The 18,057-nt window shown below is 34.6% G+C and overlaps 1 protein-coding gene across 2 annotated transcripts; it reads right to left on the minus strand.

Annotated features, from left to right (window-relative positions):
• Positions 1–488: 488 nt before the first annotated feature.
• On the minus strand, positions 489–2,811 carry LOC110890328 (DDRGK domain-containing protein 1). Of its 2 annotated transcripts, none has more exons than XM_022137925.2 (9): positions 2,682–2,811; positions 2,393–2,517; positions 2,184–2,289; positions 1,993–2,099; positions 1,805–1,906; positions 1,554–1,715; positions 1,378–1,434; positions 1,007–1,043; positions 489–880 (listed from the first exon to the last, which is right to left on the minus strand). In XM_022137925.2, exons 2-9 carry the CDS (start codon positions 2,510–2,512, stop codon positions 675–677), a joined length of 897 nt encoding a protein of 298 aa, XP_021993617.1. In that variant the 5' UTR covers positions 2,513–2,517; positions 2,682–2,811; the 3' UTR covers positions 489–674. The 2 variants fall into 2 exon arrangements, with proteins under 2 accessions (XP_021993617.1, XP_021993616.1); XM_022137924.2 differs by having other exon boundaries at positions 2,184–2,292.
• Positions 2,812–18,057: the final 15,246 nt, after the last annotated feature.

Consider the following 18,057-nt stretch of genomic DNA (forward strand, 5'->3'; position numbering starts at 1 on the left):
CAAAAGCTTTAAAAAAAGTTTTGAAAAAAATAACTTTAACACGTTAAATTGATTTTTTATGATACATTTAACAGGTTAAACGTTTGCTTCCCCGTTGAAGCTCACACTATTTATATAAATACAAGTTTTTTTATTTTACATAATGAATAATATTAACTAAATGATATATTATACTTGATATAAAAACTACAAAAAATATGTACACTAATTATATGCATATAAATAAAATAATTTGTAAAAAATAAACCTAACTCAAACTTAAAAATTTACTCATCTCAAGCTTTAATTTTAGATAAAAAGCTTTAAACAAGCCAAGTTCAAGCTCAAACACTACTATTTAAATGAGATAATTAGGAGGACTAAAACTCTGGCAAGTCTAATTTACACCCCATTTAACTAGACCTATTTTTTCACCTCTATTTTTTTTATAATCTCACCGATGCACAATACTTTAAACTTGCTATTATAGTTCATATCTGACCAGCAAATAAAATCATGTGTTCTCTCAAACATTGCAACTTGGACGAAATAAGTAATATTTGTTACCAAAGTTAGTGTGACAACTATTAGTGACTTGTAGAACATGTTTCTAAAACAAAACCAGAGTTGATGAAAGACAAGTAAATTGTTCTGAGCTAAGTTCGGATCCAAAGGTCTATGTTATACACGCGGGATCAAGCAACTGTAATCTCATCTGCAATGCCTAAATCCTCGACAAGCTGTGATTTGGGTTCCAAATCTATGAACTGATTTGACTGGCTTGCTAGATGTGCAATGCTGACCCGACCTTCACGCTTGATGTAGTCTGCAACTGCCTGCATTTCTTCATGTGAGATGTATATGTACTTTCCTCTATCGTCCATTACACCCGACAATCTCCCTGCATCAAGAACAAAATAATAGCAAAATCGAACACAAAGCGATGTTCAATAATCTGATGATTTGTTAAGATTAACTTTAAGCCAAATGAAAAAAAAAATGAAATGAGAGATATAAGTTATGATACCCATATCTTCCAATGAGGTGATTCGGTTGATACAGTCCTGTAGCATAAACAAGAAAGTTTTAGAATTTCATAAAGAACACAATAGTTGGTTACAATCGGACTAAAACAAGAGTTCAGAAACGAACACTTTCTCATACAAAACTTTACTTTTTATTAAAAATAATTGGAACCTTAATTATGATTACTTAAACAATGTTAGTATGCATTAAAGCTAAACTTTGGTGACCCAAACCACCCCATGTAAAAGTAAATGGATCGAAATTGACACCTTTGTTTAAATAATCAACTCTTGCAAATTCAGATATGAATACAGACTTATAAATTTCTAGGAAGGAAAACAAACCACTTTAAGTAGAACACAAAAAATTCACCTGAGTCCTTAGTTTAAATTCTGCAGCAAGATCTTCCAATGGAACACATTTCTGTTTCTGCAAGTTCAAGAACCAGTAACAACCATGATTACGAAATCATTTCTAAACCATTACCTTCAAAATAACAACTCACACATTAAATCAAATTAACTAATTTAATAACACCAAAGATATACCTTAATGTACTCAACAAAATCAAAAAGTAAACCCTGGGTTCCATCTTGAACTTCATTTTCTGTAGTACCTTCAGCATCTACTGAAAACTCGCCTTTCCATTTCTCAAACTCTAAAGCTGCTGCTTCCTCTTCTTTGGCCTTTCGAGCCGCAGCTTCTTCTTCCTGAGTGAACAAATTTAATTATTTAAACAAGGTAATCCAGAACAAAAATATATCATTAAAACGTAAATATGTGAAAAATATAAACCAACCAGCATCCGTTCCCTTGCTTCATGTTCCTCATCTTTCCTCCTGCGCATTTCGGCATAACGATCTTGTTTCGTATTTCTCGACTCCCTTGCAGCCTCCTCAGCCTTCAAGTTAACAATAATAATTATTAACAACACTAATACAATGCTTAATTCAAAAAATCAATAAAACACGCTTGATATATCTGCACCTGGCGTTGCGCTTGTCGTTCCTCTTTCTTCCTGCCTTTCTTCTTCGACGCTTTCGCATTATAATATTCCCCTTCCACCGCTTCTTCATCACTTCCATCCTCAGTTTCTAACATACAACATTTCTCACTAATTACACATACCATTACAGTATTACTAGCAGTGATCATAACAATACGAAAGCATCAAAAACCTTCTACAGTTTGTGGAGCTGAAGATGAGCTAGCTGCAGACGTATGCCGTCTGCGCATCCGACTTCGAGCACCAGTAGGTCTTACAACAGCTTCTCTCTGCTGAATCTGCTAATATACAACATTATAAAAACATCACAATCAACAGCTTTCAAATTATAACTAATAATCAATAATAATTTTAATACAGCAGTTGTTACAAAACCCTAACCTGTGGTTGTTCATCGTGTTCGTCACGTGACTGCGGGACCTGACGGCGTTTCCATAGGTAAAGTGGAATCAACGCAACAAGAAGAAGCATTGAAAGGATTGCTACAAATATATCCTCCATATTTTCTGATCAGATAACACAAATCCTTTTCAGTTACTTCTGAATAATCAATAATATTCATCTGAGTGAATCAATTATCAAAAAAAACAACAATTAACTTCAAAAAAGTAAAATTAACATTTGATTATCAAGAAGAATTGAAGTGTGAATAAGATTAATGTTACAAAACCTTAGGGTTTGCAGTTTTGCACGCAAGATGTCGAATCCGGAGAAAATTCAGGAAGAGGAACCAATTTGGGGAAAAACAGAATGATCGAGAGGGTCAATTTGGTTTCTTTTTAAAATTTACAACTTTAGCACAAAACTTCTAAACATTAACATTTTACCTTAAAAATTAGGCTCGAGCTCGGCTCCTTATGTTTTTATGAAACTTGAGCTCGAGTTTGGCTAGGTTCGAGCCTACTTATTTAAGCTCGAGCTCGCCTCGAGCTATTTTGCGAACAACCTCAAACTAGCTAAAAGCTCGGCTCGAGCTCGCTTCAACATCGTTTAAACGAAGCTCGGCTCGCCAATGTTATCATTATTATTATCTATACTATATTATAATGTATGAGGGGGGATTTTAAGATACCCAAAAAATAAGAACTTTTTCACTCTTAATTTATAAATACACCCCTAAAATGAGGGTAAATTGGTCTTTTAAATAATAATTATATTTTAGCCCCCCATCTTATTACACTTAAATCCTTGAGTTTTAATACAATTATGGGTAATTAGTTACACGTTTCCCCCTCCACAACAAACTTATAATTCTTATTTTTATTCTTGTTATATATTATAAACTATAATGTTTTCAAAAAATCCAAAAGTATCGTGACGACCTACTCATTTTTGTCAACGTTTCGATAGTTGTCTTGGTGAGTATTGACGTGCAAATTAAAAGGTACAAGTAAATGATGCCTTAGTGTACAAGTGATTGAAGCCCAACGTACTTAGTCATCTCATCTTTATTACACTTTAATCCTTCATCTTTAACAAAATTATAAATAATTAGTTAGTAGTTACACTTTATCCCCTTATAAAAAAAACTAACTCCCCACACGATCATAACTTTTTGGTACGTTAATATTTTTTTAAATTACACCATATAAACGAGTATTTTATTATCTTTAATTTGAGTATATTATTGCTATAGTTTTTTAATCAAAAAAATTAATATGTTACGTGATTAACAGCGTCTAAGGGTGATTAATAACTGAATCATTAACCGAAACCGAACCGGAATCAACCAAAACCTGAATTAACTGAAAACAGATAAACCAAAACCCGAATTAGCCAAAAATGGTTATTGATTTTTTGTACCCTCATTAACCAAAATTAACTGAACCGAACCATTCAAATTTTCATATATTTCTAGCTTTTATACCTTCAGTTCATGTATTTCATGTTTATACCCCTCCATGCTCACGGCCATATACCACCTCCACACCATTTCCATTTTCAACCTTCTCCCATACATTCCAAGGTGATCTAGTGGTGTAAGGAGCTAAGTTAGGAAGCTTGGAGCTTTCGGAAGTTGAAGGACCTTCACTGGTTGCTTTTATCCACTTGTTTTCTCCTCTTGATTATCCCTAGCCTTGTGCTAGTGGTAAGCACCATGATCTTGCTATTTTACATCTATTTCAAGTAGTTAAAGAATGATACATTTGGAAAATATTAAAGAACACTAACGAACAAGAAGATGAACCTTTAACATAAAGCTTAATAACATAAGAATACATATTGTTTAGCATTGTTTTGCTTCTTGATGATTGATTGTTTGTGTTTATGATGTTAGACATCATAAGAAACCTATTAGATTGTGATTAAACACATGATCTAGTAAGTTAAGATGATGATCTTGTGAAAGACCAAGATAATCATACTTTATGTAGACATGAACTTGAATAATAAAAGTTGTTTTCATATGTGATAATGATTTAAACACAATACAAGTCTTGTAAGTGCATGATTTCCAAAATAGTTTTCTCAAAAAACTAAGTTAAATAATAAGATTTACCTAGAATTGGTTCTTACATAAACAAATATTATTTTTAAGGGTTAAACAAGTGTAGAAACAGTTGTGTAACAAAAAGATTACATAAAGAAGCATTTTTAGAAAATGTGTTTGGAAGTTGTAAACACCCAACTTCTTTAAAGATGAAGTTTTTAAAGAAGTAAATACATTTCAAAGGGTAACTAAACCTACTAAGCACACTACCAAGTTACTACAAGTCTTTATAAAAGTTCAAGTTCATGTTGTGATGAAAATAGCATTGTTTTGGCACTTGGTAAGTGTTGGTTAAGTTGTTGATTGTTTGTGATGATTTTAAAAAGAAAATGATATGCTTTGATAGCATGGACACCTCCATTTTTAGGGAAAACTATGGCAAAATTTTCTAAAAATATAAACACTTAGAAAAATATTTTCTAACAAATATTTACAAGTATGTTTTAACTATGGTTTTCAATATAAACTTTGCCATAATTTTCGTGACAAAAATACAAATATTGGAGTTTGGTTTTTGTAAATAAAAATAACTAAATATGTATTTGAAAGGTATATATTTAGAAGACACATGTGTGTGATTATTTGTATACCTTGTGTATTAGTTATATTATTTTAGGATTTGAAATGATATAACTTAACATATACCAAGAAATTACAATCCAAAATATTACCAAAAATCCCAAGGAATAAATACACAAGTTACACGCATAATATTGTAAAACCGAACGAAAGAATGTAACTTACAAAAATATTCCGGAAAATACCTTTATGAATATATTCTTGGTAAATAATATTTTGGACACAAGAAATGAAAATATGATTTTATGAATGTTATAAAGTTATATTGTATTTTTGACAAGGAGAAAATATATTATTTTTGGGAAGTAAAATATATTTTCTTGGAATTTTTAGAAGATATATTATTTTTAGGAAAAATATATATTTTCTTGGGTAAACTTGAAATACATTATTTTTGGACAAAATAAGTTTATAAATATTTTCTAAGTGAGACTTGAAAATAAATTATTTTGGAACTACAAATATTTTTGCCGAAAGGAAAAATTATAAGTAATTTTTCTAAGTAATAACTCTTAAATATATATATTTTGGGAAATATATATTAGTGGACTTTTATTAGAAATAATATTCCGGAAAGTTTAACACAAAATTTAGTATAAGAATACTTAAACTATTACAAGAAGATATGTATCCTCGTACGTATAAATCCACACCGGAATACGACGCTAATACATGGCAAGTTATACAAATACAAATATACCCATCCTTGGGAAGGATATACATGTTTAAATACTTAAGAAGTGTTAAGTTAAAATATTAATTATTCTAACAAATGATTAAACACTTGGAATATTAAGGAAGACGCCTTGAAACATAACTCAAAGACACTAGTCATTACTAAGTCAAGGCACGAACCGCTCGTCTAATGGACCGTAGTACGCATGTAGGTAGTCGTGCGTTCTAGAGGAAGTTTTGAGTTACATCGGATACAAGGAACGCAAAACTGTGAGTTCATGTCCCCCGTTTCTCTTAACTGTTTTCGGTTTTATAACTCTCGGTGGTGAAATACATGTTACATAGTGATTACAAACAATTACAAATGGTATGATTAGCTAAGGAATGTACTGCTAGATCACGTGAATGGGTAGGCGATTAACTTAAGACCATTAATCCTTGTATAAGGACCGAGGGGCATGAGTGATAGATCTATTGGGTGTCGCGAGCCCTACCCATGCGCCTGCGAGTTGGCCGCATGTGGTGACTATGTCGTTCCGCCGGAGGGGCCGGTACGAAATACGCATACAGGGTTGAGTGCTTCCTATACCATGTCACTTATATTAATGTATTAGCTACACTTTAATTGATCTGTTTTTCCTTGTTGCTTCATACCAGTTTACAAGTACATACATACCTACATACAAAGGTTTTCAAGGATGATTCGTGCACACATACTAAACACATGAACTCGCTCAACTTTTGTTGATGTTTTCAAACTACATGTATTTCAGGGAATTAGTAAGTGGATCTGGCGGGCGTTGGAAGTTTTATGATGCGATAGGAATAAAGACGTCATCCATGGTCTTTGAGTTTGGTCAGTGTGTCTTATTCCTGGACGAGACACGTCTTCTAAACCTTAGTTACATCTAATATCTTTTGACGAGTCCTTAGTGAACTCATAAACAATTTGTATGGTTTGTAAAACTTGAATTTGAAGTCTACGTTTTAAACAATGTTGTTATGTTTTAAACTCATTTAATGGATGACAAATCTATGTTTTTATCATATAGTTGTTGTTATGATTGAATGCAATGGTATTAATAAAGTCACCCCATAATCACGCTTCCGCAAAAGTCAGGGTGTGACATCATGACCGGCTTCCAAACCGGCCCCATATGTTTGACAAACATGTAAAACTGTATACAAGATTTTATTAAAGATTGTCTCAAGTTATAAATGGTTTTGTGCCTTGTGCGCCTAAATCAATTTTCATAAACTCTTTTCAAATGAGTCGATTAATTGTATTTACCAGTGAAAACTGACGTACTTTCCGAAGACTAAGTGACAGGTACCTCTCGAAATTAGGCTGGAGCTACTTGGTGTCAAATAAGAGAATCTTGCAAATCCTTAGATACCTGAAGTCTGTTATTTCAGTTTCTTGTATTTGTTTTTATGATCCGCCTGTGGATCTCTATAACAACCAGTCTGTATATTCTTTTATTTTGGACACTCGGACATTATGGCTTGTAATAGTAATTATCTACCAAGCCTTCCGATGTGCTATAATATTGTGTATATTGACTATGATGATATCAACTACGTCACGAGACTCCCCGACGGGCCCACCGGTAATATGTGGAAATATCGGGGTGTGACAGGTTGGTATCAGAGCTAACATTGAGTGAATTAAACACTAGCCTTTTGTGTTTAATCTCAATGACACAATAGCACATTCCTTAGACTTCCGAGTCTAGGCAAATGACCTAGGATTTATTCTTAACTTTCCTTTTTCGTTTATATGTTGTTTTTCGTGTTTTGACAGGTTTACTAATCAATATGCCGCCAAGACTTAGAGGCCGTGGAGGCCGTGGAAAGGGTCCTATGCGAGGAGGACCTTCAAGTCAAGTTGGGCCATCATATAAACGTACACCATCCGCGTCCTTTAGCACCTCCGATTTTGGAGGCAATCTTTACAACCCGTGAGGCGATCCGTCTCGCTAAGTACATCACCCTCATATCACCCTTCTTTTGGGCCGCCTATACAAGACGAGCCCCAACATTCTCACCATTCTCATCATTCTCACCACTCACATCATTCATATCACTCGCTAGACTCTCATTCATTTCACCATTCCGATTCTCACCATTCATATTCTCCGGGCCAATTTAACCCAAATGACTATATCAACGAACCACCAGGTTACAACCCATTGGGCCCCGAGGACCATTTCTCGCAAGATATGGATATGGATGATGATCCAGATCCAGAGATGCCACCGGCTGGGGTGCCTACGCATCCCATCAGTATTTCCAGCGGTTCTTCTGTAACGCCCCAAAATTCAAATTATTAGGTTGCCAGTAAGTTACCACATTTAAAATAAGGAAATGTAATAACTAGGTTCATAAACATAGTTAAATGCCTAGCAAAACAAGTAAGGAAATGAAATTTGGGTCAATATTGATTAAGTGACAAACATGAGGGGTTAATTGTGAATGAATAAAAAGATAAAATATAAAAATAAAATTTAAAACCCCAAAACCCACACCTAGGCATGGTGGGTGTTCGACCAGAGAAGAGAAAGAAGAGGGAAACCCCTTCTCAAAGCCTAAATCAGAAAATTGGAATAGAAATCAAGGCTAAATCTTATGCATGGACCTGGATATATGATCATCTAGCCTTGCTAAACATGTGGTAAGTCATAGTTTTTTATTTAATGACTTTTGCTAGTATGGTTATGTGATGTATCTTTGATTTCATATGAAAGTAAGTATGAGGAGGTGTTAGAATCAACAAATAAAGCTTAGATTATGAACGGTTCTGAGTAATTCGATGTTTAGTGGCGAAACTACCATTGATGGTGAGAGTGGCGACATGGGTATGTCACCCATGTCCAACCTTTGTTCAAATCCTTGGTAGATTATGTTATGTGTAATCAATTTTTGTTAGTTATGTTGAATATGGTTTGAAGTTGAATTGATATTTTGTATGTTGGATGATTAAAAACAAAAAGTATGAAGAATACTTGTACATTATGTTTGAAAACTTGTATGCGCGCCAAGTGTTTGATGAAATGACTAGATGAAGTTAGAAGGTGACATTGTATGCAAGAAAGTGGTAATTAGATATAGAACGTGACAAAGAGGTGTTTGATAGTAAACTAACATGAGAAGTGCGTTTAGATATAGTTTGTTGCTAAGTATGGATCATGGTGCAAGTGTAGAATTATGGAGGTTTCTAGTGTGGTTAGTACATGTAATTATGTGATTATGTGGTAAAATGAGTATTTCACAATGAGTATGCTATATGCTTGTTGAAATGATTATTGGAAGCCGAATGTGAAATGTAAATTAATATGGTCGTTCTTATGTATAATTTCGTATGCTAACAAGAACGTGGATGTAATGAAATGAAAGTATAGGGAATCATGTCAAGATGGGTGGAAGCATGAGAAGCTAACGGATCAAGAGGACATGAGGAAGCAAATGCAAATACGGAATGCATAAGGTAAGTGATTTTCGTAATCACTTCTTATTTTATTTAAGTAAAGTAGCGTTAGTTAATTAAGCATGATGATGTTTGAAGTTTCATATGGTTTTGGTTGTATGAAATCGGTAATTTTAGCTTAGTAGACCGAATGGGATAATATAAAGTTGTAATGATATGACGATTAATGTCTAAGTAATGGCTACGGTATGTAACCGGGTAATGGGTAAAATTGCACATAAGTGCACCAACCGAGAATGGGGACTTAGGTTAATGGGTCAAAGTGAAGGTATGCTTTAGCACGGAACGTTTGTACAAGTAATGACGATAGTATTACATGTGCCCGGTTAGTGTAAGGTGTTATAACATTACCATTATATGAGCCTTAAGTGTAAACATATGAGTTGCTTGATAAAGTCATGAATGGGTTGAATAATGATACTTAAGTAATGAATTATTAAGGATAATTCGGCTAGATTAAGGGCCCGAGGCAGGAACTTTTAGTTAGTTATGTATGTAATAATTTTACAAGCATTTAGGAACAAGTTTCTAGTGGTACGAATGCAAAACGAATGAGTTATGAGAGTTTTCGGCTTAATTTGGGATGCTGATCTGGGCACCACCGTAGCTTACGGTGCCCACCGTAAGTTACGGTGGGTGTTGGACTTTCTTTTATACCGTAAGGCAGTCCCTAGCTGCCGTAAGTATTTTGAAGGCTACCGTAAGCTACGGTGGTCACCGTAGCTTACGGTGGAGTTTGAATCAAAGCTATCGCGCCCCGCGAGAGCTTTTGTTTATGGCAATTAGTTTGATGTTGTTTGTTTTGATTACTTAACTTATTTTTGAATGATTTTCTAGGCCTCAAAATTACTAAGAAAGTCGGTTTTGCTTTTAATTGATTGTCGTGGTTCTCCGGATAGTGTAAGTACAATCTACCAATGTGTAGTAGAGGAAAACTATATTTAAACGCATCCAGAATGAGTAAGAATTTCTGTTAATATGTAAAGGCATTGATTGAATGAAAGGATATGAGTTTGAGCGTTAGTGTGAGCGCAAGACCATAAGATGGAATGTAAGGGCTTGTAGATGCATGTATAGGAATATATGTGTGTAGATATGCAATTACTATGAATGCTTATGCTTGAGGTTTTCAGAATGTATGTGTATCGATGAATACTAATAATGTGCTTGAGATTTGAAGGTAATGCAGGAATGAGAACGTAGAGTTCATGAAGATTGAAGTCGAACTTGGAACTATAAACTATGAGGAGATGATTGAGCGAACCCAAGTTCTTAGTGAATTATGAACTGATTTTTTACTATATAGACTTATGTTTTATGGTGTTGCCAGTGACTAACAGTTTAGTTGTTTCTGGTTTCCACAGGAATTGTACGGGTCTCTTTGTGACTAATATAACCAAGTGGGCGTAGATCGAGTCAATTGCAAGGATTGTACAGAAAGAACGGTTACGTAGTCTTAATTTTGTAACGCATTAATTTGTAAATGGAAGTGAATTTTGTAAGCTTCTTCTTGAATGTGTGTATTGTTATAAGATCATAAAGAAATTTTTAAAGCTATTTTTCCGCTGCGTTATCTTTAAGTTCTTACACGATGATCTTATAGGGAATTGTTCTTATTACGAACGGGTCATGCCCGAATATTTTTTTAAATAATAGTATGGTAATATTACTTTTCGGATTAAGAAATATGGGCGTTACAAGTTGGTATCAGAGCCATGGTTTGAGGGAAATCAAGTATGTGGAGGTAAATACTTGAACTCAAACCAGAGTGCTCTTGTGACAAGGAACCCGTACAATCCAAGACTCGATCAAAATATAAAGGTAGAAGCTAATGTAAGTGTGTATTTAAGCATGTATATTAAGAAAAACTAACAGTATGTTATGTGAAGGGTAAGCATAGTTGTTGGAGAGGATGATCTGCGAGTACGGTCTTGGACCGACACCAAGGCACGTAGTAAGATAAATTGATTCCAGGTACGTATATTTAATATGTGTAAGTACATGTAATGGTAAAATCTAGCAAGTGAAAGAAAAATTTTAAGTGAAATATAATAGTGGAATGATAATGAAGTTTTGAAAATGTTACACGTGCCGAAACTTAATTCTTCGGACATAAGGTGGCGATTACACGAAGACACGAAACTAGTATGTGGATTGTGTACCTGGCCAGTACACAAGAAACATATGACGTTCGTGAGACTGTGATAATTGTCACAGGTATGTCCGCTAGAACTAGGTAGTAGGTGGACGTGGGGGTGAAGAGGAATGTAAGACTTTCAGGAATGAAAGTATGAATGATATGTTAGAATCCGCGAGACGGATTCGAAGCATGAAAGGAATGAAAGCATGAATGATGTGCTAGAATCCGCGAGACGGATTCGAAGCATGAAAGGAATGAAAGCATGAATGATGTGCTAGAATCCGCGAGACGGATTCGAAGCATGAAAGGAATGAAAGCATGAATGATGTGTTAGAATCCGCAAGACGGATTCGAAGCATGAAAGGAATGAAAGCATGAATGATGTGTTAGAATCCGCGAGATGGATTCGAAGCATGAAAGGAATGAAAGCATGAATGATGTGTTAGAATCCGCGAGACAGATTCGAAGCATGAAAGGAATGAAAACATGAATGATATGTTAGAATCCGCGGGACAGATTCAAAACAAAGAAAGAATAAAAGTAGGAATGAGATGTTATAAACCGCGGGACGGGTTCGAAACATAATGAATGATAAGAAATGAAAAGATTCGAATATGTAAGTAATTACAGGCTAAGCAAGTAAATATTCTTTAGAAGCGAATATTATCCAAGTTATGTCTTAAACTTATATATATATATATATATATATATATATATATATGTAAATATATGAATATAATCACGTTTATGTATTGTATGCAAGGATAAATGAGTTATACGGGTCAAATGGTGAGTACCATTTGATCCCGGTATTTAATGTTTGAAATGGTTAAGTTATTTAATTGTAGGTGAGCATGATGTACGGTAATGTAATGTTACAAACCGGAGGGAAATAGTCAAGCAAGGTATAGATAACTAGTCAATGGATTTTGACTCGCGTTAGGTATGTATAAAAGTTATGCATTTAATATGAGCTTATGTGTAACACCCTAGTTTCTGTTTAAACGGTTTTACATGTAAATACCAACAATTAGATGTGTAGTTAAGACTACACATATTATATAAACACGGGTTTACTAAAACTTTTACAAATTATAAGTTATTCTACATCACGTGATTGAATTCGTTGTTTAAAATTTACAACGTGGCAAAGTGCGGAAGCGTGTATCTATATCGTGTTCGGTTCTTCGTTGAGCTTGATCGTCTTTCGGCATCCAAAATGTACCTACATTTCATAAACATGAAATGCTTTAGTCATACGGAAATTTAAAATGTGTCTAAACGAGTCCGGGAAGCGAAACTTGCTAAAAAAATACATTTTTATACAGGGCCCACCGTAAATTACGGTGGGTACCGTAATTTACGGTAGCCCCTGAAACTTTATCCTTCCACCGTAAATCAGAAGAGATCCACAGTAGCATTTTTCAACTCCACCGTAAATTACGGTGGTCACCGTAATTTACGGTGGCCCCTGCATTCAGCTTCTCCAATTTTGCTACTTATTGACACGAAAACTTTCGTATCTTTCAATCCGCTTATCCGTTTGACCTACCGTTTCTTCCTACGTGTTTGTAATTTAATCCCCCATCAAATGGAGTTAAAATCCAACATCCGGATTAACAAAATTTAAGACTTTTAAATCTTCGGCTTATTACCCTTTTTACCAAATTTTTTGACCCGTTCGTGATTTCATTTAACAAACTTGTTTGTGGCCCTTGTTTCCTTTGTAAACAAATTCCCATGATTATTTCCCATTGCACAAGGTTCAAATCACGGGTTATTACACATTCTTAACCCGTTTCACTAATACTTCTATTTTGACCCGTTAAGGGTAATTAAGCACTTTCGAGCCTAAATTGCATTCGATTGCTTCTAACATTCCATCACCACATTTCTTATCCTATAATCTCCCACCACAACTGTATTTATGGTGGGTTTAATGTGGTAATCTATAAAAACCAAATTTTACCTTTCGAATCTTTATTTTACGGCAAAAACTCAATTAGTGCCATATGACTAATAAAATACCTCTTTCAGTTTCTATACTTATTCTAAGTATTGACTTGACTATAAAACTCGTTTTCAAGCGACTTCTGAGGGTTGTTTGCTTAATTTACTTACAAGGGCGTTTTGGTCACTTTTAACCCTTCTTTTACGACGAAGGGCTTGCTTAAGCCAAGCACACCCAAAATCTCATTTTTAAGCAAATCTTGTTTTCAAAACACTCCGTCTATAATTTAAATCCTTCAGTTTACCTTTTAAGGTAACCGAATATCCCATTTTACTTTGCCTAATTTACATAGATCTCCAAGTTCTAAATGAGGAGTTGATCTATTATACATACCTGGCCCGGATCAACTTATTAACCCGGTTTTAATACCTTGCTTTATATTCGCTAATTAAGAACGATGCGAATATCCATTGGATATCTATTCCTGTAAGCATATAACTCGACAAAAGAATCATTAGTCTATATAGTCAAAAGGTGTTGTCTACACCTTTTGACCTGTTTGACCGAATTGACCGTTTATCTTTGCGAGATGATATTTATTATCATCTCCTCTACATGACTCGTTCCGTTTAACACCGTACGGTCATTTTAACTTATAAACCGTTTATTACTTTCGACATAATATGACCGAATTATCGATTTATTTCTTTTTAACCATTATTACGGTTTCTTTCATCTTTGATTATCTTGTTCCGTTCGACTACACGACGGAACATCATATTTCAATTGTTTAGATATCTCATTCGTAATTTATATGATGAGAAAATATTCCACAATTTAAGACTAGTGTAAGCTATACTTACCTCGCATCCGAATGCGCTTTTTCTTCTCGTACTTGATTCGTTTGACCGCTTCTTTCCCAAGCCTCCACCTAGCTTGTAGAGTGTCAAACTATTATTATAATCCGTAAGATGATTAGATTAGTCATCTATACTTATGACTATTTCATTTTACGGATTTCATGCCTAAACTACTATTCGATATCATCATTGGTTAATTTGACTTTTAGGAGTCAACTACCCTTAATTATCCAATAGGCATAATTAAGTTAAATCATCGTTATGATTAGAATCCGTTTTAACCCATATTTCACGTAATTAGTCAAACTAGCCAATTACGCATTTCTTTCATAAAATCCTCTTTTCAACATTCACTCGGGCATTTTAACAAACACCTTGTAGGCGAGATTTACAAGCATATTTTCTCTAATCATGTTCATCATTTTAACCAAGTTTTAGTATCAAAATCATGCCTCTATGTCTAGTGTACATGAACTACACCTAGAACTAGCATCACAACATCAAGGTTCATCCATTTAGCATCTTAATTCGAGTGTTCACCATAATTCTACAAAACCCATTTAACACATGATAGGGTAATTATCAAATCCCTAGTTTGGGCCTCAATTCATCAAGTTTTCAACTAGGGTTTGTTTCTAAACGAAGATTTCATCATAATAATACTTATATACATCAACATTCATTCCAGATTTTCGATTTTGATTGTTCATCAAAATCTCAAGGTATCACCAAATCACAAAATTTGACATACCTTTCGATCCCCTTGACTTGGTGATCGTTTGTAAGTGATCATGCATTTGATTTGAGCTAGTTTTGACCTTCAATTTGGTGAATTAGCTTGAGTTGGGGTTTTGGCTTCTCCTTGCTTCCCCTGGCCTCTTTCACGCACACACACACTCACACACTAGTTTGTGTGTAGTGTTTTTAATTAAAATAGATATTAAGTTTCAATCTTCCTCTTTTGGCCCCTCAAGTTTGGTTAGTTAGTTAGGTAGGGTACAACCCACCTATTTCTAATAAGGTTCCCACTTATTAACTAGGTTAAGCATTCCTAATTAAATTAGTGGGTTCGGGGAATCTATGACTAAGTTTATCTTGAGTCCCGTTAACTCGGGCCTTTTATCCATTTTAATTTCCTCAAAGGATTTGTTCACTTTTTATTTAGTATTAGGTTTATTTAATTAAAATCCTAATATTCACCGGGCAATTTCTACCACTAACGGTACTTTACCCGTCTTTTAGTAGTAACGGGGTTCGATTACCAGACCCGTTTTCGGGGTGTTACAAGTCTACCCCCCTTAAAGAGGTTTCGTCCTCGAAACCTTTTTCTTACAGAATTCATTGAATTCAAACTTAATGTATTTGATCCGAGAAATCTTTTCAAACCTTATTTATATTCTTGACCAATGGTTAGTATTACCAGAAAAGTATGGTAACATCTTTTTGGTTACTAGTTGTCTACGTATCTCATACGACATAGTACATCTTGAAATAACGTAATCTCGTTATTTCCACTGGCTTAGATAACTTAGGGATACCCATCGCTTTCATATACTATCGGGTTCTATATGAATCCGTTACTTTGACCCGTTTAAAGGTCTTTGGTGAAATCCTTCACCTTTAGCAACAAATTCTTTTGTTTTAAAATTTATTTATTCGGTTCAGTTATACCGAATTCACCGCTTACAAGCAAACCAAATTTCTTGATTTGAGTTGCCGACCTTAACCGGTCTCACTAACTAGACTTATTAGTTCAGTTATTTTTATCACTCGCTTGGTTATAATGTGATTTTACTTCACATTACATTTCTTGACCGTGATTGTGTTACATCATGTTTAATTTATATCAAAATTTCATTTTTCGAAAATATCACTTTTCGAGTATATCGTCTTGCGCCTATCAGTGTCAAGACTTGTATCTTTCACGCTTACTACTTAAATTCCTATCAGAATTTATGTTTGTAAAAACATCATTTCTTACTAAAACCGAAGTTTTAGTTTTAGGATCTACTCTTTAACTTCTGTCAATTATCCATACTAGGATGTTGACAGTCCATCATTTATTCTTATTTGGTTATATCCCAATACCGGGCTCATTATTCTCTTGCATTTAACGATACCTCTATCTGGCTAGCGCTCATTTGTGCCATTTGGCGTTATATTGTATTCAACATGTTTGACCTATTAATGTGAAATCCATCACTTATAAACAATCAACTTTATTCTTTATTCAACCATTCGACTTCGAATAGTTGAATATATTTACTCACAATTTCTATATACGAGATTTTATAGTCATAACTCGTAATCCAAATTACTTTAATTTTTCAACCCGCGTTCACATCTCTTGGTTTACGCATGTGTTTAATTCTTACCCATCCACCGGGTGTTTTACCGAAATCGTTATTATTGCAACCCTCCCGGTATACATTAAGACCTCGCTTCATTTTTATATTCCGACTTTGTCTTTAAGTTTGACGTTTTACAAAAACGACTCGTTTAGGGACATATTCGCATTTTCCGGGTTCGAGTGTAAGTACACTCCCTCCCAATGCTTGTCTATATCATTTTTCATGTTTGCGTTCTCTGGGTTCGAGTGTAAGTACACTCCCTCCCAATACTTGTCTAAATCATTTTATATGCTTGGTTTTTTCTGGGTTCGAGTGTAAGTACACTCCTTCCCAATACTTGTCTAAATCATTTTACATGCTTGGTGTTTTCTGGGTTCGAGTGTAAGTACACTCCTTCCCAATACTTGTCTAAATCATTTTACATGCTTGGTGTTTTCTGGGTTCGAGTGTAAGTACACTCCTTCCCAATACTTGTCTAAATCATTTTACATGCTTGTTTGTCCCTTCACCCGGGCTCATTATCCTAATGTAATACGCTCCCGTCACTTGGTTGTGCGTTTACATTATTATCAAATATTTTGCTTATCTGATTCATTTGGGTACTTTTTAATTAGTCCCATTCACCCTGCCCTTACTACATCAGATGTAAACGTGTCCGCCATAAGAAGCTCATGGTATCATAAGCCACTACTTACTTGGCCAGAGTAAGCGATTAACATATGACATACATGACCTTTTTATAGTTTTCACATCACGCCCTATGTAAGTAATGCCTCTATTTGTTTCTCTTGGAAACAATATCCCGAATACATTTTCTATTCGGGTTTTTCCAAGTTTTTAATCTACATATGCAACTTTCAATTTCTACTTACTTGTTGCATATTACTATTTGTGCGATTATTTAAAATGTGCACCTGGTAATGTTTGCCCCAACTGGCGTTCCTTGCCATTAACCTTGTTCGCGGTCGTTACGCGATTTAGTCCTCGGTGAGCATGCTCCTCTTGTCATGCTTCGGACCGTTCCATCATTATATCCACAATTCGTTTGATTCTCGTCGTCTTCAAACGCGAGTGTCCTTCAATTAAATCATTCACAAAGTTAGTAACGTCAACTTCAATAATCGCCCGTATTATAATACAAGGCTTTTTCTACTATACGCGTCAACGCGCGTATCTTCGTCAACTATATCAATCATTTTAATTGGGGTAACGTGTATCACACGATAGCCCTATGTGCTGTTTACAACACTTTAGCATACTAAACTATTAACATACTTGTACTTACCGGATTTGCGATCAAGCTTCGAACCGAACACTATTCTTTGTCAAGAGCATAAGGTTTAAGTCCAAGCATGGTTCCTCCCCACCATACTCGAATCTCTTAAACCAAGGCTCTGATACCAACTTGTAACACCCTAGTTTCTGTTTAAACGGTTTTACATGTAAATACCAACAATTAGATGTGTAGTTAAGACTACACATATTATATAAACACGGGTTTACTAAAACTTT

The sequence above is a fragment of the Helianthus annuus genome, chromosome 11 (assembly GCF_002127325.2).
Source record: "Helianthus annuus cultivar XRQ/B chromosome 11, HanXRQr2.0-SUNRISE, whole genome shotgun sequence".
Taxonomy (NCBI): Eukaryota; Viridiplantae; Streptophyta; class Magnoliopsida; order Asterales; family Asteraceae; genus Helianthus; species Helianthus annuus.

Excerpts from the sequence above, each read along its gene's own strand:
- LOC110890328 (XM_022137924.2), bottom strand. The coding sequence starts at position 2,512 with ATGGAGGATATATTTGTAGCAATCCTTTCAATGCTTCTTCTTGTTGCG. Across the intron at positions 1,716-1,804 it reads AAGCAAGGGAACGGATGCTG|GAAGAAGAAGCTGCGGCTCG; the intron begins GTTGGTTTATAT and ends TTGTTCACTCAG. Across the intron at positions 1,435-1,553 it reads ATTTTGTTGAGTACATTAAG|AAACAGAAATGTGTTCCATT; the intron begins GTATATCTTTGG and ends TTGAACTTGCAG.